This window comes from Micromonas commoda, chromosome 3, assembly GCF_000090985.2.
Source record: "Micromonas commoda chromosome 3, complete sequence".
Taxonomy (NCBI): Eukaryota; Viridiplantae; Chlorophyta; class Mamiellophyceae; order Mamiellales; family Mamiellaceae; genus Micromonas; species Micromonas commoda.
This window is the reverse complement of record NC_013040.1, coordinates 853305-880939: the sequence shown is the minus strand read 5'-3', so window position 1 is coordinate 880939 and position 27635 is coordinate 853305. Positions and strand designations below refer to the sequence as shown.

Sequence of the window (27635 nt, the reverse complement as noted above, 5' to 3'; positions counted from 1 at the left end):
GAACGCAAAACTGCCGTTGGGTATATCCACGGCGGAGACGCGCAAGGGAGGCGAGAAACTGGCCGCGGCCAAGCCCGCTGTGGCTCCCGAGGAGATGATGCCGATGGTGGTGGACGAATCCGGTAATGAGGTGGACCCGAGGACCGGTGAGCGGGTGAAGAAACAGGAGGACTTCGAGCCCACGCCCGCGCCCGTCGCCGAGGCACCAGCCCCTGCACCTGCGACTGAGAAACTGGAGGCCACCAATAATGATGACGACGACGACGACGATGGTTTCATGACCGCCGAGCAGCTCAAGGAGGCGGCGTCAAAGAGCGGCCTTGATGCCGTGATCAAAAAACGGAAATCCGTCCTCGAAATTCGCAAGCCCCCGCCGGGCAAGGTTCCCCAACGAGAGCCCCAACGCAAACGCACCAAGACGGAGGGTGGACTGGATGGCGTCAAAACCCAGGAAGAGATCGTCGCGGAGGCTGAAGCTAAGGTGCAAGCCGACCTGCAGCGCCTGTTGGGCGGTGGTAGGTTTGGATCAGAGGCGGTTGACGAGCGCGAGGATGATGAAGACGACATGACCGACCTCACGGGCGGGCCTGGGTGGTCCGCGCCGCAGGGCCAGACTGGAGACGGTCGCACGAGTCTCAACGCCAAGTTTGGGTACTAAAATTAGCTCTCTATATCTCGAGTTAGTCTCTATCTACTGGTAAAGTTACAGTTTGCCGTCGTCCAGCTCCCAAACGATTCGTTCAAACGCCGCCTGATACTGCGGGGCATCGCGGATCGAATACGTCCTCGCGCCCAGCAGCTGCGACCCCGCGATTGCCAGGTCGAATGTTGGGTTACCCTCAGCCTGTCGTTTGTCAGTCTGGAAGTATGCCGGGTATATTTCCGCCAAGATGCTTCGCATCGTCGCGATTAGCCCACGGAAAAACAGAATCACGACGATAATGAAGAGCGTCAGCGTGTAGATTGCAGTGTTCTTCTGCAAAGCCCTTCTCGCCATCTCGCTCGGGTCGCTCATCGTCCCGAACACGCTCGCTAGCGGCTCGGGGAGGCTCTCCCACGCGTCGCAGAAGCCGTAGAGCGCGCTGCCGATGAGCCCCTCGATCATTGGGTCCGGCGCCATGGTGTAATAGGAGTTTGCCCATATGGCGAGTATGAGGTACCCGAGGCACGCGTACGCCATCAAGTGGGCCACGCCCATGCCAAGGATCGTGGAGTACCACGGGGGCATCTTGCTCACCCGGGCAAACTCGTACTTGTCGAAGCCGTAGCGCACCATGTACGCGAATGAAGTAAGCGGCACCAGGATGGGGAGGCCGGGCGAAAAGGTGAGGGTGACAAAGAGGATGTTCAGAAGCTCCCCGTAGTTGATGGCGAGGTTGAACTCCATCCCTTCGAACGCCTTGTTGAGTTGATCTTGCGTCACGGCGTTCCTCGAGGCGAAGAACTTGCCAATCTTAAATCTGAACAGCCGGATTATGGAAAAAATCCGCTGCGACGCCGGCGTGGCAACCATGGAGATGACCAGCGCGTAGCCCACCTCGTTATACCACGCCGGAACAAAATCCTCCATTTCACCCTGGAACAGCAAGCCCTCAACCGGCGTCCCCTCGAGCTGCGCTCTCAGCCACGGGAACGACCCATTCAGCACTACGAGCAAGATCGCGGTGTTGAAGAACTGCGCCATGAACAGCTTCAACATCACCGACATCTGCTCGCCACTCGCGCTGTGATGCTTCTCAAACCGCACCAGGAAAACCAGCAGAGGCTTCAGCAGGAGGTTCAGGACAACCACGATGGCGCTCGCCACGGATTGAGCCACAACCTGCATGGTGTACCCGAAGATGTATGGCTGGCAGTACTCCGACTCGTCCAGCACGGAACCCGCGGAGATGTGCTCTAGGCAGTAGCACGCGTAGCAGAACGAGTCAAAGGCGCCGCAGGTCCCGTTGTGGCTCGCGACATAATTCGCCTGCGACGAAACCAAATCCTGTGCCATGAGCCTCCTGCCGTAGGCGGGGGGCGGGGGCGGGGACGGAGTCTGCGTGATGTCTCTCTTAGGATCCCCTTCCTGCTCGGCTTCGTAGCACTTGAGGTAGATGTTCCGAAGATCCTCATTTTCCATGGTCACCGGGTCCGTGCCGTAGTGGCAGTTGAGGCGGCACTCCTCCGTGTCATACGGGGTAGCCGCGTTCGCCGCCATCATCTGCACCGCCGCGATTGAGACGAACGCCAAGCCCAGGACCACGGCGGTCAGTAGTGAGATGTTGAGCTGCCTGAAGCTGCGCTGGGCCCAGTTGAACTGCAGGTTCTCCCATCGGATATCCGCAGGCGGCGGCGCCTGTTTGACCCTGAGCCGGTGTTTCTTGCGGAGTCTCAGGTCGACGGGGCGCCACAGCCACGCAAAGATACCGGGCCGGTACATGTCGAACATCTTGAGAAAATCCGCCTCCTCCTGGAACGTGACAAACGCGCAGATGGCGCGTTTCGCGTCGCCGCCGCGGTCGTTTTGAAGCGCCCTGATGGCAGAGTCGCACGCGCGAAGTCCTTTCTTCGCCTTCACCGCCTCCTCGTGAAGCCACTCCACTTTTTTATCGCTCACGTCTGGATCCTCCCGTCCCTTCTTGTACTTGGCCACCTGTATGTGGAACAATTCCTTCGCTTTCTGCCGCTCGAACGCCAGCGTGAGTAGCTCCGCGTTATTCGTCGCCACCACGACGTTCTGAACCTTGCCAACCTTCTTATCAAAAAACTTGTGAAGCTCCTGATCCTTGACGTCATCCGGGAGGTCTGTTATGATGACGCTGTAGTCCTCGATCGTACACATGTTCGCGTCAACCTCCTTTATGAGCTTCCGTTGGACCCCGGGAATGAGAAACGCGGAGATGGCAAACATTGCGAGGAAAACCATGTTGAAGTAGGACATTCCCACCATGAGCTCGTCCTTTGGCTGCGAGAAAAAGTTGTGCGAGCGCGTCGGGCCATGCTCCCACGGGTGCGCCTTATCGTCCGGGTAGCTCGCCGGGGCGGGAGGCGCCAACCCGATGGAGGGCGCCGTGTGCGTCTCGTTATCACCCAAACCCCCGCGCTCCCATTCGTAGATCCGCCCGAAGTTACCCAGCGTCGACCCTTCGATGAACTGCACCGTCGGATCCGCCTGCTTCTCGAGCCCGTCGCCACCCATGTTGATGAGGATGGCCGGTATGCACAGCACCGCCAGCCACATGAACGAGAACGCGAGGAACTTCATGAACGTGAAGTACAGCACGACGCCGATGCCGTACTGGTTCAGGTCCGTCGGGTGCAAATTCAGCGCGCTCTTGACCTTGTGCTGCGGATTCGCCTCCTCCGCGTGCTCCACCGCGAGCTCGATGACGGGCGGTTGGTAGTAGTCCTCATCGTCCGCGTCGGGGTCCCAGTACGTCCCCTCGTCCCAGTACTCGTCCTCCCAGTACCCGTCGTCCTCGCCGTAGTTGCCGTGGTAGGTGCTCGCGCCGTCGCCGCCGTAGTTGCTGTATCCCGCGTAGGACGCGCCGTAGCCTCCGTAGGTGGACTCGGGGTACACCTGGTTGCCTCCCCCCCGCGAGTATCCGCCGCGCGACCTGCCGCCGTAGCTGTACTCGGAGCGCGCGTCGTCGCCGCGGTCGCCCCACGCCACCCTGCTACGGGGTCTGCGCCCGCCGTACTGGCTCATGGTTGCGTGGTGACCCGCTCAGTCTCCCGGACCGACCCACCGTCGCCCGCACGGATGCGAGAGGGCACCTTGGGAGGGGAATGTGGGAGGTCGGTTGTTTGACCGGGGAGACGCGCGGGCGCTCGGGGAACGCGCGCGCTCTCGAAACGCGTCGACACCGACGGCTCGGCCTCCCAAACCCTCGAGGTGATCACGCGGTGGTCCAGCGGGCGTGCGTCGACCCCTCGCGCGCCCACGCTCGGTACCACCGACAGCGCGGGCCAATGTGTCGGGACGCGGGCGTTCGATGCTTCGCAAGCCACGGGACGGGCCGCGTGATGTTCGGGCCCTCTTTGAGACTAAATACCCATAGATGCGCGGTTTATGGAATCTGATAACGGTCTATCTCAGGGTCTATTTCGGCCCGCTTTCGGTCCGACTGCCAAAACGCGATTCAAACGGCTCGTTTGGCAGATTCGAACTTCCCCCCGAGTGCACTTGCGCGCTCGCACGCGAGTATCGCCGCACACGATGTCCGCGGCGCCCCCAGCCATGTCCAACGCGAGACCCCTAGACGATGTCTCCAACATCATCGACCTGGACGCCCTCCACAAGGAGCTCGAGCAGGCGAGGAGCAACGTCGAGATGTGGATGGCGCGACGCGAGCTCTCGATGAAGGAGCAGGTGGCCGTGCACAAGACCAACATGGCGGTCGCGGAGGAGGAGTACGTGTCCCTCGTCGAGCGCGAGAAGGACCTCGCCACCGCCGCCGAGGAGCTCGCCAGGAGGCAGGAGTACCAGCAAGCGGAGCTCGACGCGCTCCAGGAGGAAGCGGCTCAGGCGAAGGAGCTCGGCGAGGATCTGCCCCAGCAGCTCCAGGTGCTCCGCGAGCAGGTCACCACCGAGAAGGATGAACTGGAGCGCGAGTCGACCAAGGTCACGGGCGATGAGATGGTCAAAGCGCAGATGCTGCAGGCGCACCTCTCCGCGGTGGACCTCTATCGCACCAGGCTCGGCCTTCGGTTCGAGATTGGCGACGCGGAGGAGCTGCGATTCTTCTACAGGCACGTGGACCCGGCGGATCACGAGCGGGAGTTCATGGTGGCAGTCAGGGTGGTGGACGCCGGCGGGTACGAGCTGATGGACTGCGATCCGGACATGGGCGACGCCGCGCAACGGCTGCTGGCGGAGTGCAACAGGACGGACAACCTCTCGGGATTCGTCAGGGGCGTGCGGAAGCTCTTCCGAGCGAGCGTCGCCGAGGAGGAGGTGGCGGCGGCGGCGGCGGCGCTCAGGGAGAAGGCGAAGGTCTCGGCGCCGAGCTACGCGCCGGCGGATGAGCCCGAGCCCGAGCCCGTCGCTCCCCGCACGCCCTTCAACACCAGGCCCGACGATATGGTGCCGCTGTGAGTTAGTCTGTGAGTTAGTCGCGGTCGTCTCGTGAAGTGTAAAAATGGAACACGTCGGTCGCGTCGCGAAAACCCGCCTTTCCGGGAGCTAGTCCGACTCATCGTCCGCTCTGCCTTTCAGGGCGGATCCCCGCACCCACCACGCGAGCTCCGTGTTCTGCGGCGTCCGCGGGTTGCTCGCGTAGTGGTCGCTCCACCTCGCGCTCATCTTGGGCGCGAACCCTCCGTGTTGTTCCCAGTCGAAGATGCAACACGGCTCGGCGAGGCGCCTTCGCCCCGAAAAGTCAAAGTCGCGCCCGTTCGCGTCGGGGCCGACGGTGAGGGACCCGGGCCGCTGCTTCCACTCGTGCGGGTAGGAGACGGGCGCCTGGATGTACCGCACCCCGTCAATCGTGGCGTCCCAGCCGAAGTGCGTGTGCCCGAAGCAGTGCACGTGCATCCGCTTGCGCCGAGTGCCCGGCGGTTGCTCGGCGCGAAGGTTTTGGATGCGACGCATGACAAAGTCGGAGCCCACCGCCTTGGGAAGGTTCGGGTAGAATAGCATGCGTTTCTCCGGGCACAGCTCCAACCGCGGGAGGAAGTGCGAGAACGACACGATGGGCACGGACGCGTCCGCCGCCGACTGCTCGGGCCTTCGAAGCCACTCCAAAAATGTACCCCAGCCGCGAGCGTCGTTCACTGCGTCCATCGCCTCGGCGACGCTCTCGTCCTTGGGGTCGAGCCCCGGCCACTCGCACAGCCTAAAGTCGCTCATGACCAGGTGAGGCGGGTGCACGCGGGTCTCCGTGATGTCGGGCTCGTAATCGAAGGATGAGTGGTACCACGCCACCACCGGAGCTATCCACAGCTTTCTCTCCCCGTCGCCGATGAGCCGCGGCCTCGTCTCCACGCCGCACTCGTCGCACAGCCGGAGCACGCGCTCGAGCTTGGTCATCGAGTCCGGGATTGTCTCCCTGTCCGCCTCGGACTCGCCGTCCTTTAAGGGCCCGCGTCGTTTGCACCAGAGCTCGTGATTGCCAGGTGTGAAAAATGCATGCCGGAACTTCGAGGCGAACAGGACGAGGGTCTCCCCAAGCACCGACAGGTCATCGGACACGTCCCCGGCGAGGATGATGGCGTCGTTCGCGTACTTGGTGTCGCTCAGACCCCTCACCCACTTCATGTTCTCCTCGAAGTCGGTGTGAATATCGCTCACGACGAACACTCTGGGCACCATGGTAGAAGATGCGGTTTCGTCCTCGGGGGCGCGCTCAGCCTGTGCGGGCGACGTGCTCTCTCGGGCGTGTTGCCTTCTGGCGTGCGCGCGGCCGAGGCGAGTTCGAGCGCGTGGCTGCGGCGCACGAGGATCTATCCGTGTGCGTCCTGATGTGCTCGCGGCAGCCGCCAGGCGAGCTTGCATGGGGAAGGGCGCCCAGGAGACGAGGGGGCGCGCGCAACGCTCTGCCGCAACCTTGGAAACTCCGACTCGATCAGAGGATTTCCGGAAAATCGGTTCGGGCTCGCCTGGTCACAACGAGGGCGCCCCGCGGCCCTGGGCGGAGGTTCGAAACGATGCAGGCGGGCGTCGCCTCGCGATCATGGGCGCCAGACGTCGCAGACCGGCGACGCGGTCGTGGAACCCGCACCTCGCGGCGGCAACGACGCGTGGCCGTTCGCGCCGCGCAGACGGGCACCCGTGACGATTCGGACGACGTCACGGCGCGGGACGCCTGGGCTGACCTGGGGCCCGCGGGACACCGACGGGGCACCAACAGGATCGCTGAGACCTCGGCGGCGACCGCGGCTGTGCCCGCGGTCGACGCACCGAAATCCGGGCTCAAAGTAGACCCGATCACCGCGGCGGCGGGCGGGACAGCGCTGGCAGCCGCGGGCGTCGTCGCCGCGTTGAGATCCAACCCGAAGGCTACGGAGGAGCTCGTGCACCTCAAGGAGCTCATGGAGCACCGGGCCGAGGTGCTCCGAGAGTTCGGCACCGGCACTGGACGGGAGATGTTCCCCGTGATCCGACGGTACGCCGAGCAGATTCAGCGCAGGTACGACGTGCTGCTGTTGCCGAACGGCGTCGAGACGATGATTTACGCCGAGATTGTGAAAACCGGCGCCATCGGCGCGTACGAGTCGTTGTACGATAACGTGCGGAACGTGAACCTGCTGGGGCACCCGCTGAAGCTCAAGACGATCGCAAACCTTGGTCACCAGCCCCCGGTTCCCAAGGTTAACATGGAGGACTGCGAGGAGTTTGTCACGAGCGTTTTGTTTGACGACGAGGACGAGAACGTGGGGCTCGGTATCATCCCGCGGCCGCTGGAGGTGCAGATATACCGCAACGCCATGGTGACGGCCGTGTACCTGATGGAGGACACCCTGGAGCACTTTAACGTCCGGTTCTTCGGGACGCAGTACTCGTTCGAGTTCGGGCGGCCGGACGAGGGGTGGCGCACGAGTAAAAACCACCCGACGCTGAGCGACTCGGCGCTCCGAAGACTGGTGAGGGAGGAGATCCAGGCGCCGGCTGTTCTGCGCCTCGCGCCCGGGGTGGAGAAGAACGCGGGTAAGGTGGCGGTGGCGCTCGCGGGTGAGGTTGTGGGCTCGGCGGAGATCAACTTCCTCGGCCTGCCCCTGCGTTTCAGCCTCCAGCCGGGCGGCGACGAGGCGTTCTCTTCGGACATTGGCCGGATCCCGAGCCTGTCCGAGGCGGGCAAGCTCGTCCCGGGCGGCGGCGAGGTTCTTCCCAACTTTAACCCCGCCACGGCCGTGATCAAGCAGAACGTGTGCTCAGAGACGTTGGAGATTATCGAGAACTACGTGGAGCTCTACTTGGAGAGCAGGCCGAAGCAGAACATAATCACCAATCCCTTCTTCTTCAGCAAGAAACTGGAGAGGGAAACGTACGTCGGCTTCCTCTCCGCCGTCATCGGAAGTTTGGAAAACTCGGTGATTTGTGAACTGATGGGCATGGACGTGGTGTTAAACGTAGGTAGCGCGGCGAGGGACAAGAAGGGTAAAATAAAGCCCCCAAACCTCAGCACCTTCAAGGTTTCGTCGGACTTTGGCGACAACAGACGGGAGATTGAGGAGCTCGTGGACTGGCTCATGAAGGACCCGATGTACAACATCAAAGCCGTGCCCGATAACATCGAGCGCGCCATCTACTGCAACGTGTTCGAACTGGTGACGAACATCCTCGCAGGAGCGCTGAGCTCGCTCGAGATCGAGATTCTTGGTCGCGCGGTGCGACTCAAGCTGAGCGAGGCCAACAAGCGGGACCGCGCCGACCTCGCCAAGCTCAGCCGGTTCAGGCCATCCAACGAGGTTTTACAAAAGTTTTCAGAAAACTTCAGCGCGGTGCCCGCTTTACAAGAGGTGATGATGAACGTGTACGCGTTCGTCCTCGCGTTCGTGTCCTACGAGCTGTCGAACGTGGACGTCAATCTGGTGGGCAGAAAGCTCCAGTTTTCGCTCGGCGTGCCATCCGAGGTTGACGAGCGTTTGGCTGCGGAGAAGATGAAGGAGGAGAGCGAGTTCAACGCCAGGTTGCGACAGGCGCTTAACACCCTCGTGGAGGAGATGGTTGAGGCGGCGGAGGAGATCAGCGGCAAGGAGATTGACGTCAACCTGGAGAAAATCGAGGAGTACGAGCGGGATGTTCTCGCAAACGTGGGTCTGCGGGCGAGCAAGGTCAAGGACGAGGTGTGGAAGTTTGCAAGCGGGGTGTTTGGATCCAGGGATGACTCAGAAGGGGCCGTGGCACCGACGACGGGTGGTGCGTCGTCGTCCGCTGTCAGCAACGATGACCTGGACAGCGTCATCTACAAGACCTTCCTTGCGCATCACTCGCCCGCGAACAAGGAGTTTCCGTTTCCATACCTGAGCCCTAAAGATTTTAGGTTCGCGGTTAGCGACCTCGTGAAGATCGTGCGTCCCGGCGGTGGCCCGGATGATAAGTTTACGGTGTCTGCGGCTGCGGTTCAGAAGGTGGCGAACGCAGCGGACATCAACGGCGATGGGGTGATCCAGTGGGCGGAGTATTACTTCGCGGCGAAGGAGCTATCGTATCTCTTTGAGGTCAAGACACCGTGATGATGTATTCAAAGATTTTTTAGACCTCTATTTTCCGCTCTCGTCATCGCCAAAATGGCCAATCTCCTTCTCAATCGCGGCGGGCGGCGGCGCGCTGGTCGCGGGGATGGAAGGGGCGTCTGCGTAGATAGGCGGCATGGGTGGCGGTGGAGGAGTTGGGGGAGGAGGAGGGGGAGGGGGGGGAGCCAGATCTGAGGGAGGAGCCCGGGGCTTCTCCCTCTTCTTTCGGAGCATCCCCCATACCTTGGTCAACCGCCTCTTCCGATGCGGCACCCGGTGCGCGTGATCGTCTTCGACATGAGCCGGTTGTGCGACGCCGGGCACCATGCCGTCGTTGGGAGGCACGTTCGGCCTCTTTGTGTGCTCCAGCGACTTCAGCCTTCTGGTCACGGCGGCCCCGACCCTGTCAACCTCCTTCCGCATCTTCTCCATAGCCTCGCGCGTCTCAGCCTTACGCGCCCTTGCACCCAGCGCGATGATGACCACGCCCGCCGCGATAGCCTGCGCGCGTCGCCTCGGCTCCCGCATCGCCTCCCTGAGACCGTCCCGCGCGGCGATGAATTTCGCCTTTGCCTGACCCGGCGCCGCCTTGACTGCGTCCAAAAATTTGTTTCCAGATTCCGCGAGATCCTCGAGCGTCTCCATGGGCGTCTCCCACGAGAAGAAACCGTGCGTCTTTTCGTGGTGGGGCTTGTCCCACCACGCCATACCCTCCTCCACGGCGGCGGGAACGGTCCTCTGAACCTTGAGCCAACGAGCGCGCGCTGCTTTGGACGCGGAGGCCCGCCTCGCGCGAAGCTGCCTTCGGCGTAAGCCGGCGAATACGCCGTAGGTTTTAGCCTCCTCGCTGTCCGCCCTGGCCGCCGCCTGCTTCACGATGTCCACGTAGATACCGCTCGAGTACTCCTTGCGCATCTGTTTCGTGTTTCGTTGGAACCAAGGGTCGTCGAGCCGCCTGCGAAGGACGTCGAGGAGGCCGGAAAGTGCGACGGATACTCGCATGAGACGTACCCTCGCGGCGAGAACCTCGCGGCCCTCACTCGCGGTGAGCTGTCGCTGTCTCCGCGCCTGGAGGCTGCCGTACCGGTGCATCTGCAGGTGCAGCGGCACCATCCAGCGCACCCACGGGTCGTTGGTGTCCTCGTCCTTGGCCAAGGCGGCTTCGAGCTTGAGCACGAATTCGGTGTAGAGAAGCTCGCCGCTCCCGCTCGATCCAAATCCATCCCAGTCGCCGTTACCCGCCGACTTGCCATCCTGCAGCTGGCTCGTCGTTCTCGCGAGTTCGTGGTTTCTGCCGCGTCGCCTGCGATCGTCGTCCAAGGCGAACACCTCCGCGATTGCCACCTGCGTGTCCTTGAACAGTCGAAGCGGGTACCGTCCAATGCGTAAACCGGGCTCGTCCGACGCGTGCTTGGCGTCCTCCTCCGTCTCCGTGACGTGCGCGATCTTCTCCCTGAGCTCCTCGACGACGTGGGAGATGGAGTTGGCGCGTCGGAGCCCCGCCGCGGACTTGAACTTGTTGATGGCGTCCCTGTGATGCCCGTTGCCCTTGTGATGCCCGTTGCTCTCCTCGCCCTCCTTCTTCTTCTTCGCCCCCGGCGACGGGGCGAACGCCTGGCCAGCCTTTTTCGACCCCTCTCGGTACAGACCCTTGGGCGCGGGGCTCGGGGTCCCCGCCACCTCGGGGTCCCCGGGCGAGTCCGGAGCGCTGAGTGAGTCGGTGTCGTCTCCAATCTCGTTTGCGAATCTTCTCGCGAGCGCCTCCGCCGCATCCTCCGCCGCCTGCAGTTCCTTGGTGTCCGCCGCGCGTTTCCTGGCGGCGTCGATGACCTCGTAAAGCCTCTCGCGGGGCTTGGTGGCGTCCACCGCTCGGTCGGTGGACGCGAGCGCCTCCCGTACCCTCTCGAGTTGGACGTCAACGGCAATCTGCCAGGTGTCGTCGAGGGTGACCTCGCCCGTGTGGATGCCGCGCTCGAGCTGCTCGACCCAGAAGAGGTACCGGCAGAGGCGGTATAGGGTGGTGTTGATGGACTCTTCCGGATCCTCGAGGTAGTGGCTGGCGAAATATCCGCCGCGCTGGCTGCCGTTCTCGTCCTTCGGGGGCGGGGGCTGGAGGATCTCGCGGATTCGGGAGTCGAGGTCCCTGGCCGCGGCGCGAAGCGGGCCCGCGAGCTTCCGACGCATCAGCGCGAGACGCTCCTTCCGCTCCATCTGCTGGCGCTGTACCTCCTTGCGTGACTCCGCTAACACGCTCTCCCGGCTGCTGACGACCTTGTACATTGTCAGCAGCACGAGGACGCCGGAAACCCCCCCGGTAATCGCGGTCTTCGCACGCTCAGTTAATTGCTCCATCATCTTCGTCTGCATACCCTTCAGGCCCGCGAACTTGCCCTTCTTCGGATCGGGCTTCTTCTCCTTCACCCATGGTAGGTGGAAGCCCTTCTTCTTGGGCTCCTCCTTCTCCCCCTCAAACAGCGCCTTTAACTTGTCCATCGCGCTCGAGGAGTGATCGATTGGTGCGGACAAAACGTGTTCGCGATACGCAAACGATGAGCTGGCATTTTTTCTGTCCGGGTATATCATGGACTGATGAACGACAAAAGTGTACACCCGGCACAGGCCGAGAGCTACAGGCCGAGAGCGCATCGAATCGCGCCGCGGACGTCCTCGCTCGTCTCCTTCGGCACGAGCCCCAACACGATCTTCCTCTCAGCCTCCGACAGCTGCTGCTCGAGACCGAACGCCACCAGGTCGAGGTACTCCCCCGCGCACGCGCGAAACGTTCGCAGGACCGAAGTTAATTTTTTCAGGTCCACCCTGGCGCTCTCCGCCTCGCCGCCCCGCACGGACGCTCCGGCCTGAAGTAAAGCGGCGGCGCTCTTCCTCGCCGTCGCGTTGGCCACCAGCACGCCCGCCCGTTCCGGCGTCACGCCCAGATCCCGCGCCAAGTCGGACAGAAAAACAGTCGGCTCGTAGCCGCCGAGCGACGACCAACCGGTAGTTTCACCCTCCCCGGTTTCCATGGCGGTCATGGCGGCTCCCACCCCGGCTCGAAACGCCGTGTCTTTCTTACCCCCGATGAGCCGATCGCTGACGCGGATGGTGCCCGCACCATGCACCGCGCATGATTTCCTGAGCGCCACGACGTGGTGCCCCTGCACTCCTTTGGATGATACCCTGGCCCTATCCACCTCCAGGAGCGCCTCTCGCGGCGTCATCGTCGCGCCGTCTGCGTCTTTAGGCTGCGACGGCGCTTGCCACCACGCGGGCTCGGTGTTACTCACGACGACGTCATCGTCGTCTTCTTTGACGACCGTATCCTCGGAAGATATCCGCGGGTCGTCGGGTGTGAGTCTCAGCATCCGCTCCAACTGCGTTATTTCCAAAGCGGCAAACTCCCTCTCGAGGGAGTCTCGACCGAACCGCTCGGCGATCGAATCTTGTGACACGTCATCCTCCCCCATCGATGCAGGGCGTGAGCTCACCGGCGCGGTTTTGAACTCCTGGAGCGATGCCCTCTTCGCGGCAGGAAGAGTGTCCGCGGCGAGGGCCTTGGCGGCGTCGACAGACTCCTCGTCCGTCGCGTTCTCCAGTACGATTATCGCAGTCTCCAGCTTACTCGCGAGCTCGGCGAGGACCTCCGCCCTTGCCGTCGTGAGATCCAGAGTATCCTTGACCTTTTTTCGCTCGACGAGCAGCCTGCGCGCCTCGTCCTCCTTGTTAATCTCGTTGCCGAGCATCACCCTCTCCGCCGCAGCCTTGAGCTGGACGCCCCTCTCGACCAGACGGTTGCCTTTGGCGAGGAGCCTTCGACTCCTTGTCCGGACTCCGTCGAGTTCCTCCCGAAGTGCCTTGGCCTTCTCCATGCGCATGTTGCGCGCAAACTCCGGGCCTTCATCCGCCGCACGGAATACTACACAACGACGGGAAGAGGACGTGCCTCGCCTCGGGGCGAGGCGGGGGCGAAACGCCGGAGCGTTCAGCCTACTCGCGAGCGGCATCGAGTGACGAAAACATTTCGGGGCTGTCGATCATCATCCTGCCAGTTGTCGGTTTTTTTCGGATATTTTCAGGGACGCAGACCCAGAGAGAACTTACTGCATCTGAATCGTTATGTATATCAATGCTTAGACATGTATCAGGTTGCACGGCCTCAAAATCGTGCCGGCAACTCTGGCTCTCTCTATTAGTATCCCCCGTACATCCCCGGCTGAACGCCGCCCATCTGGCCATACATGCCCGGGTTGTTCATCCCACCGGTGGTTTCCATGCCGGGCGCGGGGAGCGCCGCGGGGAGCAGCTGCGCGTACATGTTCTGGTTCATCTGCTGCTCCACTTTCTCCTTCTCCTGATCCGCCTTCTCCTTGTTGCGGTCCTTCTTGTCCTCCACCAGCACGTCAACCTTGTTGGTGTAGTCCTTCATGACCTGGATCATGTAGGGCATCGCGTACTCCATGAGGCCCTTCATCCACGCTATCTCGAGCACTTCGTCAGGCTTGAGCAGGTCGTAGCAGTTGTATAGCATCGCGGCGAAGCACTCCTTGTTCTCCTGCTCGATGAAGAACTGAAGCAAATCACCGGCAATGTCCTTGTCGCCGGACTGCGCGGCTGCCTCCATCGCATCCTTGTACAAGCCGTCCTTCTTGGACAGCTCCACGGATTTGGTCCACTTGGCGTTCTTTTGGTAGAGGAAGCCGGCGATGCGGCGGAACTCGAGGAGCTCGTGCTTCTCGCACTTGTTCGCCAGCGACATCTGGTCGAAGTTGTCGTAAGTGTCGATGGAGGTTCGGAGCGACTCGAAATCCTCCTCCTCGAGGCACAGCTCGTTCACCGCATCGTTGACGGCAACCATGTTGGTGTTCTGCACAGCTTGCAGATAGGGCTTGATCAGGGGCAGGTGGTTCGCCTGGCGCATGAGCGCGACGACCCTCGAGTGGTCGATGCGCGGGGTGAGCACCGTGAGCAGGTCGTTAAGCTGCGTGGGGTGGCTCACGAGGTAGAACTCGAGCGCCTTGTAGTAAATCTCCAGGTTGGCAACCTTGACGCAGACGTCCTTGAAGCCGACGTGCTCCCACGCGTCGGGGTGGGCCATCATCACACCCGCAGCGTTATCGTACTCGTCGTACGCAATGTAGAGGAACGAGAGCTCCTTCCAGGCGTGCATCTCCTCGCAGGCGCGGATGAGCTTGGGGATGTTGATGCGGGTGCTGAAGAGCTTGAGGTGCTCCATGAGCTTCTCGGGCTTGAACTTGGCGTAGAGGATGCCAAGCTCGGTGAAGATGCCCATGTGCGCCCTCTCCAAGCCAACGCCAGCCTCCATCAGGGACAGGAGCTCCTCGTACCTGCCCCGCACCTGGTAGTACTCCGAGATTTCCTCCAGCTCGTCCGCGTTGACGATGATGTTCAGCGCGCACAGCTGTGCCAGCCTGAACTCGCCCTCGTCCACGCACGCGAAGCAAATCTCCTTCCAGGTGCGCGTGTTGTTCGCCTTGCGAGCCGCGTCAACAGCCTCGGAGAATTTGTGAAGCTTGACCAGGGTGCTCGCCAGCCGGCCCCAGTTGGAGCACGTCGTGAAAAGAACCTTAGCAGCCTCGTACAGGCCCTCGTCGAAGCATCGATCGCCGACGTTGTCCAGCTTCGCGGCGTTGGGCTGGGTGATGAACTCCTCGAGCTCCGCGAGCTTATCCGTCTTTGCATACGCGTAGCAAAGCTCAGAGTCAACCTTCGGCTCCTTGACCTTCTTGCGCACCATCGCCAGGTACTTGACCATGCTGTCGAAGTCATCCGCGCGCTTTGCCACGTCGATCACCGCGAGGTAGTCGTCGGTGTACTTGGCCTTGATATAGGCAGCCACGGCGGCAGAGACCAGGTCCTGGGACAGGTATGCCTTCGCGAGCTGTGACCAAACCTCAGGGAGGTCAACCTTGTTGGCGTACTCCTCTCCGCGTTCGAGGTTCTCCAGGTTCTCCAAGAGAACCTTCATGGCGTCCACGTGGAGGTCGAACTTCTTGAAAATCGCAAAGGCCTCCTCGTAGAGCTCGTTGCCAACGGCAATCTCGCCAACCTCCGGGCCGTTGAAGGCGTCGAGGCGGTTGATGTAGTCCATTACGCGGGTGGTGTCCGCCTTGATCGCGGTGAGGATGAGCAGGTTCTGGAGGTTTGGGTTGTTGCTGAACGCGCTGTTCTGGATGACGATCTTCTCCAGCAGCTCGATGAGCTCCTGGGGCATCTCCGCAGTCATGAACGCCTTGACGGTGACAGACACCTGCTCAGGGTTCTTTGACTCGGGCAGCGCGGTGGACACAACCTGGTCGATGAGTTGTCTGCGGTGGGGATTATCCTCTGCGAGCACGTGCTCCCACAGGTCCGCGTCCATGCGCTCCACGACGTACCTGGACTGGAGCTTGAACAGAGAGTTCTTGTTGGTGACTTCCACCAGCTCGAGGTCGCAGTTGCCGCGTTTGTACGCCACACACGCGAGGTTGGGATCCCTCTTCTCGCAGTACTTACCCACAACCTTGGAGTCGTAGTACTCGTTGGTGGTGAGGAAGTGCTCGGGGTTGGTGTTGGAGTCGATGAGGATCATGCCCAAAGCGTTGTGGACATCCGCGTTGGTGGATCCCTCGGCGACGAGGTTCTCGAGGAACGGGGTGAGCATCTTGAGCCTGTTGCGCTTGGACACCTCCTCGACGAGCGGGCCGACGGGGAGGAGCGAGCGCACGGAGAGGATGAGATTCTGCACGAAGTCCTCGTCGCACTCGAGGTCCAGGAGTGCGCCGACGACGACGGGGGTGTTGGATGGGTTCACCTTCTGCACGTATCCCTCGATGTAGCGAAGCATCTTGTTCTGGTACAGGAACGTGGTGAGGTCGTCCACCATGTCAAAGCGATCGCACACGTTGATGAGCGGGCGGGCGTCCGGGAGCTTGGCCTCCATGAGGAACACCTTCGCTTTCTCCGGGTCGTAGTGCTCGGATTCGCGCGTGATGCGCTCGACCTCCTTGATCTGGCCAGTCTTGGCGGCAGCCTCAATGTACTTCTGGTGGTGATCAGGCTCGGTGCTGGTCGCGACAAGTGCGCCAAGGTAGAAGAACATGCCCTCGGAGGAGTTGTGCTCCTCGAGGAGCTTGAGGATGGCATCAGCGCCGATCTGTTCAGTGTACTCCTTGCACACGTTGACGATGATCTGGAGGTTCTGCCTGGGGTTGGACACGAGCAGCTCCTTGATGCACTCGAGCGCCCACTCCCTGGAGAGGGTGCCGAACCACTCGAGGAGCGCCTGGGGGTCAATTGAGTGCGTGTTGACGCAGCACCGCTTCAGGTCTGACACCTCGGTGTAGTGCTCGAGCGCGCGCATGTACAGCCCGGCCTTCTCGCAGAGCTGCGCGATGCGGGGCCTGTCGTAATGCGTGAGCTTGCCCTGCCCGAGGATGGCGTCGGCAACGTTGGGGAAGGTGACGAGGTTGATCTCGAGCACCTTTGTCTGCATCGCCGCCTGGTCCTCCCTGTCCTCCTTGAGGACATCGAGGAGGAAGCTGGTAGCCTCCCTGATCATGTTGCGCTGGAGGAAGAGATCCGCGACGGTGTTGTAGTCGAGCGGGGGCGGATTCATCTTGCTAACCTGCAGCGCAATAGTCACCGCGCCCTGGGGGTTTGACATGAGCGTCGACTGCAGCAGGTAGGAGTAGTCGGGCTTGTAGTCCGCCATCTCGCAGTACTTGCCCATCTTCTCAAACTCCCCGCGCGCGGCGAGCGCGGCGACAACCTTGGTGTTGGCCTTCGCCTTGATGTACACGCGGAGTGCCATGTCGGCGTCAACAGACTGGAGAAGGTCTCCGAGCTCCTCGGAGCACTCGATCTTGTCCTCTGCCATCCACGTGTCCAGCAGCTGCTTCTTGTTCTGCGCGAGCACGAGCCTCGCGAGCTCAACGCCCTCAACCTTGTTAAGCGTACCCCGCTGAAGGCAGATGCCAAAGTACTGGAGGAGCGGAGGAGCGGCGCCGGGCTGCGCCGGGATCGCCTTGAACCTCGCGATGGTCTCGGGGTTACGGAGGATGCCCTTGGGTGAATCCGCCGCGCACTCGGCGGCGCCCTTGATGTCGCCCGCGGCGAAGAGCTGCTCGAATTTGGGCTTCACGAGGGACTCGGCACCGGGGAGGCCGCCTCGGACCGCCACCTGAAGCGCGAGGCTCACGTTGTTGAGCTGCCCGGAGATGAACGGCACCACGGCAGGCTCGTTAAGGTTCAACAGGAGCACCTGGCCGCGGCGGTTCACCGCGTAGACGCCGCCCGTGGAGGGGGAGTCGCACGCGAGGAAGACCGGGTCGTTGCTAACCTTGTTGCGATAGATGGCCGTCGCCGTCTCCAAGTCATAAACAAAGAGGAGGCCCATCTTGGTCACCACATAGATGACGCCGTACTTCTCAGATATTGACATGTTCACCGGGAAGTCGTCCATGAACTCCGGGGGGAAGAACAGCTCCGCCTGGCGCTTCTGGAAAGGAGTCTGGCCGGCCTGAGCGCCGAGCTCAATGACGTGAAGCTTGGACGCGACGTTCCCGTCCGGCATCACCGTCTTCTGCGCAAAGGCGATCACCTGGGACTTCACGCTGTTACCGGTCACCTGGTGCGTGGAGAAGGCACAGGCGTGCGCGTCGAGCTCCTGGGATCTGCCGAGTTCCTTGGAGAAGAGCTGCATCTTGCCTTTGACGAGGCCGGGTCGGGAGGGATCGCCGGCGGCGATGCCGACAACCGAGAACCACTTCATGTCCTGGCTGGCGCGGTAGGCGATGATCTGGCAGCCGTTGAGGTTACCCGTGCGATCGAACATCTTCTGAGGCTCGGAATCGCCCTGTAGTCGAAGCAGCGGGGATCGGGGGAGGACGAAAGGTCAGTGTCAGGGTCGCGTCGGAATTGAAATGAAAATTGGGCACAGGATACCAAAATCCGTCGGATGGGAATAATCGTCGGGAGCGCGGAAGCGTGCGCGTCGCGAGGCGGTAGATCCAGCGAGAAATCGGGTCAATTCCGCGCTCGAACGACTCATGTTTCGTTCCCGACGCGAACGACGATGCAGGCAGGCCTAAAAGCCGCCTCCCAAACGCGGTGGTCTCTAGATTGTACCCACCTCCATGCTCCAGTGATAGACGGCCGTGTTTGTCACGATGCCCATCAGGGACGGGGAGATCCACCTCCAGTACACGACGCTCTCGGGCATCTGGTGCGACTTCATCTTAGACTTCGTATCGATGTTGAAGATCTGAAGGTGATCCTGCGCGGTTCCCGCCACGGTAGCCTTGAGCGCGATCACCTTGGCCGCCGGGTTCATGAGCGCCGAGTCCGCGGTGATGGGCCGCTTCATGGGCGTCATTGGCTGGGCCATGTCGACGATGACGACGGAGTTGGCCGCACCAGTCTCGCGCACGCAGATGAACTTCTCCGACTCCATCGTGAGGTTGGTGAAGGAGATGTTTTGCGGATTGATGCCGGAGGAGGTGAGCTGCAGAAGGGGAAAAGGAGGGACGGACGGTTCAGGATCGAGCGGACGAGGAAGATCTGGGAGGGTCGGAATCCTCTCAAGCGACGCGCGACGTCTAATGCTGTCACGGGACTCACCGAGACCACCTCCTTCACGGTGACGGGCGGAGCCGCCATGGTGTGCGTGTCTGGGAGAACCTAAGCGTGAAGTTTCTCCTGTCCTCGCGGTCTGTGCACCCTCGGACACTCCCCTGCGCGCTTCGCTTTGGATCCTGACCCCGTTTGGCGGGCGCGCACGCGCTACGGCGACTAAATTGGGTTCAGGGCCTGACTGTTTGCGTGTGCGCGGCGTGCAACGGGCCGTACTGAACCCAAAACAAGGGTTTGTTCGCGATGGCACACGCCACTTTTGAATATTCGAGATCTCGATTCTCGATTTTCCAGCTGTCTCCGTGTGAGAGGTTGTTAAGGGGTGGATCTCGACCAACTCACTTCGATGGCGCAGCAACAGCCTCCGCCTCTGATCTTGTTCCTGGCCGGCGCCGCGGCTGGCGCGCTGATCGCCGCCAATGGTGTGCTCTCGGCCGTCCGCAAGCGTGCGGGAAGGTCCAGATCACGCGACGACGGAAGGCGCGTTCGCGTCGGCCTGGAGGTTGCCAAGGACGACAACTGGAAAATCTTCAGAGGCAAGAAGGTTGGCGTCGTGAGCAACCCCACGGGCGTCCTACCGACCACCCTGGAGCACACGGTCGACGTCATGCACGCATCTGTCGGTACCGTGGACATCCGCGCGGTCTTCGGCCCCGAGCAGGGCTTCAGAGGCGTCGGCCAGAACTCCAACCCGTACGGCAGCTACGACTCCGACAAGGAGAACGGATCCGACGGGTCCTTCGTCGACCAGCGCACGGGGCTCCCGGTGTACGACACGTACCTGAAGAAGGGCCCCGAGCTCACCGCGATACTGGAGCGATCCGGCGTGGACGTCGTCGCCTTCGACATCCAGGACGTGGGCGCCAGATACTACGCGTACGTCTGGACGCTCTACGACGTCATGGTCGCCGCGGCTTCGGCTAAGAAGCCGATATCAGTCGTGGTGCTGGATCGACCCAACCCGCTGGGCGGCGAGGTGCTGGAGGGGCCGGTGGACATCGCGGTAGGGTGCGAGAGCCTCGTGGGTCGCAAGCCCATCCCGGTGCGGCACGGCATGACGGTGGGCGAGCTGGCGTGGTTCCTCAACAAAAAGTACGTCGCCGCCGATCCTGACAACGGCTCTCGCAAATCCGTGAAGCTCAGCGTCGTGGCCATGCGCGGTTACAGGCGACGCATGACCTGGGAGGAGACCGGACTTCCGTGGGTACCCCCGTCGCCCAACATGCCCACCCCGCGAACCGCACTGGCGTACGTGGGAGGCGCGCTTCTGGAGGGTACCAACTGCTGCGAGGGGAAAGGGACAACCGCGCCTTTCGAGCTGGTGGGCGCGACGTGGGCGGATGGGCGACTCGCGGACTTTCTCATGAGACGAACACCCGCGTCGGCGGCTCGGTCCGTCGCGCCACTGGACGCTTCGAACGAGTCACCGCAGCCGAGGTCCGAGGAGGAGGAGACGGAGCCGGCCCCGAGCCGCCGGGGCCGAAGCTCCGTGAAGCGGGGGCTCAACTACAGGCCCAATTACGCGGAGTCTTCCCCGGGGAACAGCCCGCGCAAGAACGGCGCCAGGCCCTCGCCCGGCACCCCGCGCGGCGGCATCGGCAAGAAGCCCCGCGGCGGGAAGAGCGCCAAGGGGAAAGGGAGGAAGAAGAGCAAGAGCAGACTGAGCCGACCGCCGAGCGGGAAAATGATTCGAATTCGCGAAGGAGCCCCCGTCGATGGACCCGCGGCGAAGTACCGCGAGGCGTATTTCACCCCAACCTCGGGCGCGCTGCAGGGACGAATCGTGTCCGGCGTGCAGGTGTACCCGCGCGGAATCGAGAACGCCCTGTTCAGGGAGGGAGTCGAAATTCTGTTGGCCCTGAGGCGGTGCTACCCCGGGGAGTTTGCGTGGCGGGAGCAGGCGACGGTGCGGGCCAGGGTCGAGAACGCGAGATGGCGCGCCGAGAACTCGGCGGTGCTGCGCTCCCCCGCCAAATCCACCTACTCCAACTACTCCAGGAAGGGAGGATACTACCCGGATGAACGCTCCTCGGACGACGGGTACAGCTCCGAGGACGATCGCGGCTGGCGCGGCGACGACGGCGAGGTTCCCTGGAGCCCCGAGAGCGCTCGAAGGCCCGGTCGAAGGCCCGGGTTGCCCCCGCGGTCGCCCGTTCCCCCGGCGCCCCCGCCGCCCGCGCGATGGGACCCGAAGAAGACCCCGTTCATCGACATGCTCACGGGCAGCGCCGCGCTGAGGGAGGCTGTGGACGCGGCGGATGACGAGAAGGTCGAGGGCGTTATCGCCGAGTGGGAGTCGCAACTGGAGAAGTTCGCGGAAGTCAGGCGAGGGTTCCTCCTTTACGATTAACGAGAGGCGGACGCGGAGGAGCGTACGCGGGTGCGCGCGCAACAGAGACGGCGCGACATCATCTGTGATGATGGTTTTATTACGATCGTTTGTGAGAAGTGTTGACATCCATCGCCAGTTGCGCCAGCCTCCGAGAGTTTTTCCGTGGTGCTCCCAGACGGCCAAATCACCTGCGGTGCCCGGACCTTTTTCCAGAGGCCGCCCGGAATTGTTGAGGTTAACCCGCGCGAGGTGGTGACGCCCACTCCACATGGGCGACGCCTGATGAGGACGTATCTGCATCGTTCCCCGCATCCGCTTCGCATGGATCAAGTCGCCCCGTGAAGGTGTCCCCTCGCCTCTGGCTTGCCGGTGACCCGTGTGCCAAAAACTAACCTCGTTCAATTTTCGGCGGCGGGCGCGGACTATGAGTTCGAGGCAGGTCCAGCTGAACCAGGAGCTGGCCCGGAAGACACTTGCGGCCGATGTCCTCGCGATCGTGAGAGACTCCGTCGATGAGTTCAACCTCGTAAACTGCGGGACCGCGCTCCAGAGGCTCGCCAAGTGCCCCGACACCCACCGCCTGCTCTCGCCGACATCGTCCGCCCTCCCGGGCGTTCCCAGGGTTCTCCAGGAGCAGTTCGCGCGATTGCTCGACGCCGCCGCGAGGCTGGTGAGCAAAGACCCGCGCCACGTGGAGTCAAGGCAGCTCGCGAGCATGCTGTGGGCGTGCGGCAAGCTCGAGCTCGGCCACCGCGCGGCCGACCTCGTCGAGGGCATCGAGACAGCCGCGATCATGCACGCGTCCAAGTTCAACCCGCAGGAGCTCGCCAACGCCATCTGGGGCGCCGCGAAGCTCGGGCTGGACCCGTCGCGATCCGAGCTCGTGCGCGCGGTCGCCGACGCCATCGCGGTCTCCCTGCCCAGGGCTTCGGCGGCGCCCGGCGGGCCTCAGCGTAACCCCAAGGGGGCCGGACCGGGCGGCTGGCGCGCGAACGCGCCGCGGGAGTGGACGCCGCAGGGGATCAGCAACGTGGCGATGTCCCTCGCGAAGCTCGACGCGGACGTGACGCACGGCGAAGGCGTGTCCACGACCGGGGGCGGGTTCAAGTACGGGCGGGTGTTCGGGGAGGTGTGCGCCGCGGCGAAGGCCCGGGCCGAGGACTTCAACCCCCAGGAGATTGCCAACATTCTCCACGCGCTCGCGAAGCTCACCGCGGGGGACGGCGACGGGGACGGCGGCGGGAGGACCATCGTCGGTCCCGTCGAGCGCACCGCGCGCGACGCGACGGAGGCTTTGGCGTCGAGGATCACGAGACGGTGGATCGAGGCGCAGCGGCTGGAGCCCCAACACGTGGCGAACATGTCGTGGGCGTGCGCCAAGATGGGCGCCGCGGGTGGCGATGACCTGGCGGGCGCGTTGGCGACCGCCGCCGCGACACTCGCGCCGCGCATGAACACCCAGGAGCTTTCCATGTGCGCGTGGTCCGCGGCGGCGTTCGGGAGCGGGCGCTGGCCCGCGGATTGCGCGGAGACGGTGGCGAGAGCCTTTGGCAATCGCGCGGGCGAGGCGACGCCGCGGCAGCTTGCGAAGGCGGCGATGGCGTACGCGAAGCTGGGCACGCTCCACCCGAGACTGATGGACGCGGTGGCGAATGCCGTGCTCGCCCTGGAGCAGCCCTTCGCTTCGGCGCTCAACCCCCAAGACGTGGCCAACCTCGCGTGGTCATTTTCAAAGCTCGGGTTCAAGAAGAAGCGGCTGTTCGACGCCATCTCCGCCGCATTTGTCGCCCACCTCGGCGAGGACGAGGCACGCTTTTCGTCCCAGCAACTCACGATGATTGTGTGTGCGTTCGGTTTGCTGGATTTCAAGGATGAGAGTATGCTGAACGCGGCTATGGGCGCAATGAGCAAGGAACGGGTAGCGGAATTCAACCCTCGGGATCTGACTAACACCTCATGGGCGTTAGCTGCGCTCGGTGTGAACGCTGAGGCTAAGCCGGACCTGGTGGAGCGCATAGGCCGAACCGCGCGGAAACGTCTCGATGATTTTAACTCGCAGGAGTTGCTCAAGTTTCTCGGCGCCTTCGAGAGGCTCGGAGGGAAAGACTCAAAGCTCGCGAAGGCAGTCTCCAAGCAGAGGACACTCTCGTACGAGTTCCCGGCTCTGTCCACACACGCCGAGAGTTCATTTGTGAAACTCAGCTCCAAGACCCCGACGAGCTATCAGGGCACCGACCGCGTGCGCGTGGACGATAGCTGCGGGGGCTGGGGGCGGGGTAACACCGGGGTAGCGCTTTGGGAAGGAAGCTTTGTGCTGGCGGAGTGGCTGTCCCGGCAGAGCACGCCGACGGGATCCGATGAGATGGCCGAAGTTATGCGCGGTGCGTGGGGACCGAACGAGAGCGGGGGTTGGCGTGGTATGACCGGCGTGGAGCTCGGAGCCGGGCTTGGCCTCCCATCGATCGTCGCGTCTAAGCTCGGGTTGGAAATGGTGGCCACGGACGGTGCGTTACAGTCACTTATGTTTCACTCGCAAACTCGAATTTTTGTCCTCGGTTTTTTGGTTGTCGCCCTTCGTTAATCCCTCTACTGGACCGTCAATGTCCTTGGAGTTTCAAATAGGGCGTACATGAGATTTTGGAAGTTTCGCTGACAACAATCGCCTCCGGGCAATGATTGCATCTCTGATAGTAGCTTCCAGACACTTCCTTGTCCGCTTTCATCCTGACGTCCCCACCTTCGAAGCCCGTCTCAATCTGACGCACGCGTTTATTTCCTTTTTCAACAGGCGACGATGACGTTCTCGAGCTCCTCTCACAAAACATAGAGACAAACACCTCCCCTGAGGCCAAGGCGAGGGTGTCCCGCCTGGTTTGGGGATGTGACGAGCCTCTTGAACACCTCGGCCTCTCCGAGCCCCCCAAGCTCATCCTCGCATCCGACGTCGTGTACGGGAACGACCCCCAAAAATGGAAGCTCCTGGTAAAGACCATGTGCGACCTCAGCGGGCCGTCGACGCTGGTGGTCATAGGCAACGTGCAGAGGTATCCGGTGCATCACCCGATGGCGGAGACTAAATTTTTCAGCGAGGCGACCGCGCGGGATTTCGAGCGGACAGAGGTGCCGGTGACAAGTTTGCACCCAGACTTTAGAAGGACGGGCGGTGGCGCGTGCGTGATTCACCTGTTCAGACGACGCCCGGAGTCGCTGAAGCGCTCGCGGTCGGATAGCGATGTCAGCGAGAGGAAGGTTAAGAAGTCCAAGAAGGAGAAGAAGGGGAAGAAGGAGAAGAAGTCTTCCAAGAAGGAGAGGAAGTAAGTGACACTTGGCTAGTAGCTAGAAAACTAGATTGCACATAGAGTCTAAATTAGTCTATGAGGTATGACACGCGTCGGTACTGGTGCGGCGGACTCTCGCCACCGCTCGGGTGCGAGTGCGACAACGGGGCGCCGATGGGGAACATGGGAATATTCCCGTCGTCCTCGACGGCGTCCGACTCGTCCCGCTCCGACGCCGCGAGCGCCGCGACCCTCTGGCTCTCCTCCCGAATCTCCTCCTCCCGAATCTCTTCCTCCCGGATCTCCTCCTCCCTCACCGCGCACAGGAACGCGCGCCAACCCTCCTCGGCAAGCTCGCAGCAAGATTCGCGCCCCGAACCGCACGCGCACATCTCGCGGCCTTCACCCGTCCCCGGCGCGACCAGCAGCCCCGGTCGCGAGGTCGACGCGGACATCCCGAGAACACTCGCGAGTTCCGCGATCGCCCCCGCCGATACCCCCCGGCACTCGGAGAGGTCCAGCAGCGCCACGTCCGGGCCGAGGGTTTTGAGGTGTCCCAAACCCGCGTCGCTCACCCGCGTGCCCCTCAGACGAAGGTCCGTCGCCGTGCACCCGTCGTCGTCGCTCGTCCCGTCCTCGCTCGTCCCATTCTCCGACTCTCCGATTCCCCGCCGGTCGCGCCTCCACCGCGTCAGCCTGCCTCGGTACGTCAGGTAGTCCAGGAGCAGGTTGCCCACGGCGCACGTCGAGAGGTCTAGCGACCTCATCGATCTCGGCAGACGCGCGAGGTGAGGACCCGCGGCGTCGTCCACGGCGGCGCATCCCGACAGGTCGAGCGACACGAGGTTCGGGGGATCGCGAGCTCCGGCGCGGTTTCCGGCGAGCTCCGGTCGACGTCGACCGCGCCGTCGCGGGGGCGCGTGAGCGTCGTCGTTCTTCGGCGGACGCGCGAGAGCTTCGAGGGAGTGGGACGGCAGCGCGACGCACCCCCGCAGGGACAGGCATCGCAACGACGGAAGCTCGGACACGAAGTCCAAACTTTCGAGCCATTCGCAGTTGCGAATCTCCAGGTGCACCAGCGAGTGAGACGCGAGATTGAGGTAGAGGAACGCCCCGCGAGACAGAGTCCTCGCGGCGTCGGAGAGGATCAGTAAGCTTGGCGAGAGCGCGTCAGACTCGGCGAGCGCCCTCAACGCGGGAATGTGGTTCGACGAGGTGGGGAGCGGAAGCGCACTTTGCTTCTCATCTCGATTCATACCGAGCTCGAGCTTGAACTTGAAGTAGGACAGCGCGACGAGCTCGACGAGCTCGCGGGGAAGATCGCCGACGTCAGCGACGACTCGCGGGTCCGATATTGCCAACGCCGCCGCGCAGGCATTCGCGCTCAACTGCAAGAGCGTGGCCATGCGCCCCCCCCACTGGCGCTAAAAGTCGAGTCAGCACCTTTCTGTTTACAAGGAGCGGTGAGGCACTTCGATCTTTTTGGCACTAACCCTAGCGCGGGTCGGCGACGGTCGAATCAGCGCGATGGCCGGTAATCGAGGCGGACGCGGCGGACGCGGCCGAGGAGGTGGCGGCCGCGGCGGCGGAGGGTACAACAACAACTACGGTGGCGGCGGCAACTCATACGCCGCGCTAAACAACAACAGGGGCGGCTACGGGAATCAAGGCGGCGGATTCGGGGGAGGCAGAGGAGGCTGGGGAAACCAGGGCGGCGGAGGCAGCTACAATAATAATAATAACCAGGGCTTCGGCGGCGGCAGAGGAGGAGGCGGGCGCGGCGGAGGCAGGGGCGGCCGGGGCGCCGTCGACACCAAGAATCCGAAGGATGCGCTCAGGGAAGATCTCATGACCGATCGCCCGCAGATGTGGCCGCTCTCCTGCTACGGCAAGGGCGACGAGCCTTGCCTCCTGGGCGGCGACACGTGCTTCGAGGAGCTCCGCTGGGTCACGGTCGCGGCGGCGTCCCGGGGCATCGACCCAAACCAGGTCTTTGCCAAGACTCATGAGTTCATCCAGGGCAAGGAGAACGACATAAGGGCAATCCTCAACTTCCCCATGCAGCAGCTGAGGCAGGTGCTGGACAGCGCGCGTGAGGGGCGGATGGCGCCTGCGGGTGCGGCGCGGATCATCGATCACTCCATGCTGAGCGGAGCGCCCCAGCAGCCCATGGGACAGCAGCCCGGGATGCCGGGACAACAACCGGGAATGATGGGACAGCCCGGCGTGATGGGGCAGCAGCAACAGCCCGGCGCGGGTTCCCCATTCGGAGGAGCGCCGCAGCAGCCCCAAGGAGTGTTCGGAGGAGCCCCGCAGCAACAACAGCCGCAGGTTAGTGGTTTCGGGGGCTTGGGAGGCGCGGCGCAGAACCCTTACGGCCAGCCGCAGCAGCAGCCGCCGCAGGCTGGGTTTGGAGGCGGCGGCTTTGGAACCGGTGCGCCAGCCGGGGGAGGGTTTGGCGGCGCGGGCGCGGGCCAGGGCGGTTTTGGAGGCATGGGAGCCGCGGGAGGAGCGTTTGGCGGTGCGCCCGTGGCGGTGGCGCAACAGCCGAACGTATACGGCGGCGCCCCGCAGGCCCAGCCCGGCCAGCCCGGGATGGATCCAAATCAAATATGGCAACAGCAGCAGTGGCAGATGGGGCAGATACCCGATAACCCTCCACCGCAGCATTACGTCCAGCGTTGATGAGCCTGTTGGAAATGTAACACGTAGCTGAAACTCAGCCATTTTCTAATACTACATAGCGGTTCGATCACGTTTCACCACGTCGCTGCTTGCCCTGGGACGCATCGCAGCCGCCGAGTCAGCCACGACGCCGCCGCCAGCCTCGCCCTTCTCCCTGTCGGCCCTTGCCTGCAGGCGCTGAGCCTTCACCAGCGCCCTTCTGCGCTCCAGCAGCGCCTTGGAGAACTCCGAGCTGAGCCTATAGTCGTCCGCCACTGCCCAGCCCATGTCTTCCCTGTTGAAGACGAGCGCTCGTACCTCAGTTTTGGCAATCACCGTGAGCGTGTTGGGCGGCCGGGCTTTCCCGTCCTTCTCAGGAATTTCGCCCACCAGGTTCCCCTTCCTCCTCGCGCCAATGCGCCTATCCCCAGTGGCCAGCGCCCCAACCGGAGCGCCGAACGCCTCGCACTCGCCCGCGGTGATCACGAAGACCTCGTCGCTCGTCTTACCCCGGACGCAGAGCCTTTGCCCCGGTTTGAACCGCCTCTCGGGGTGCTGCCTTGACGAACCCACCA

The 27635-nt window shown here is 62.9% G+C and overlaps 9 protein-coding genes across 9 annotated transcripts; 4 read left to right on the top strand and 5 right to left on the bottom strand.

Annotated features, from left to right (window-relative positions):
• Positions 1-119: 119 nt before the first annotated feature.
• On the bottom strand, positions 120-2931 carry MICPUN_107929 (predicted protein). Its single transcript, XM_002500512.1, has one exon. The coding sequence runs from the start codon at positions 2921-2923 to the stop codon at positions 704-706; it is 2220 nt and encodes a 739-aa protein (XP_002500558.1). The 5' UTR covers positions 2924-2931; the 3' UTR covers positions 120-703.
• Positions 2932-4201: 1270 nt separating this feature from the next.
• On the top strand, positions 4202-5141 carry MICPUN_57027 (predicted protein; the record flags this gene model as incomplete). Its single annotated transcript, XM_002500937.1, has 1 exon — positions 4202-5141. The coding sequence occupies one exon, from the start codon at positions 4202-4204 to the stop codon at positions 5078-5080; it is 879 nt and encodes a 292-aa protein (XP_002500983.1). The 3' UTR covers positions 5081-5141.
• A 26-nt stretch (positions 5142-5167) lies between these two features.
• On the bottom strand, positions 5168-6295 carry MICPUN_79866 (predicted protein; the record flags this gene model as incomplete). Its single annotated transcript, XM_002500511.1, has 2 exons — positions 5168-5335; positions 5396-6295. The coding sequence occupies 2 exons, from the start codon at positions 6293-6295 to the stop codon at positions 5168-5170; spliced, it is 1068 nt and encodes a 355-aa protein (XP_002500557.1).
• A 149-nt stretch (positions 6296-6444) lies between these two features.
• Positions 6445-9867, top strand: MICPUN_57025 (predicted protein; the record flags this gene model as incomplete). Its single annotated transcript, XM_002500936.1, has 1 exon — positions 6445-9867. The coding sequence occupies one exon, from the start codon at positions 6445-6447 to the stop codon at positions 9157-9159; it is 2715 nt and encodes a 904-aa protein (XP_002500982.1). The 3' UTR covers positions 9160-9867.
• A 1839-nt stretch (positions 9868-11706) lies between these two features.
• Positions 11707-13156, bottom strand: MICPUN_107928 (predicted protein). Its single transcript, XM_002500510.1, has one exon. It carries the CDS (start codon positions 13029-13031, stop codon positions 11787-11789), a length of 1245 nt encoding a protein of 414 aa, XP_002500556.1. The 5' UTR covers positions 13032-13156; the 3' UTR covers positions 11707-11786.
• A 95-nt stretch (positions 13157-13251) lies between these two features.
• MICPUN_105289 (predicted protein) lies at positions 13252-18813 on the bottom strand (the record flags this gene model as incomplete). The annotated part of the gene is made up of 3 exons (XM_002500509.1): positions 13252-18010; positions 18287-18658; positions 18775-18813. The coding sequence occupies 3 exons, from the start codon at positions 18811-18813 to the stop codon at positions 13346-13348; spliced, it is 5076 nt and encodes a 1691-aa protein (XP_002500555.1). The 3' UTR covers positions 13252-13345.
• Positions 18814-19132: 319 nt separating this feature from the next.
• On the top strand, positions 19133-21136 carry MICPUN_57021 (predicted protein; the record flags this gene model as incomplete). Its single annotated transcript, XM_002500935.1, has 1 exon — positions 19133-21136. The coding sequence occupies one exon, from the start codon at positions 19133-19135 to the stop codon at positions 21134-21136; it is 2004 nt and encodes a 667-aa protein (XP_002500981.1).
• Positions 21137-21542: 406 nt separating this feature from the next.
• On the top strand, positions 21543-24436 carry MICPUN_57020 (predicted protein; the record flags this gene model as incomplete). The annotated part of the gene is made up of 2 exons (XM_002500934.1): positions 21543-23622; positions 23907-24436. The coding sequence occupies 2 exons, from the start codon at positions 21543-21545 to the stop codon at positions 24434-24436; spliced, it is 2610 nt and encodes an 869-aa protein (XP_002500980.1).
• A 49-nt stretch (positions 24437-24485) lies between these two features.
• On the bottom strand, positions 24486-25652 carry MICPUN_52253 (predicted protein; the record flags this gene model as incomplete). Its single annotated transcript, XM_002500508.1, has 1 exon — positions 24486-25652. One exon carries the CDS (start codon positions 25650-25652, stop codon positions 24486-24488), a length of 1167 nt encoding a protein of 388 aa, XP_002500554.1.
• Between the last annotated feature and the right edge of the window lie 1983 nt (positions 25653-27635).

Bases quoted from the DNA above. Each gene is read 5' to 3' on its own strand.
- MICPUN_107929 (XM_002500512.1), bottom strand. From the start codon at position 2,923: ATGTCCTACTTCAACATGGTTTTCCTCGCAATGTTTGCCATCTCCGCG.
- MICPUN_107928 (XM_002500510.1), bottom strand. From the start codon at position 13,031: ATGCGCATGGAGAAGGCCAAGGCACTTCGGGAGGAACTCGACGGAGTC.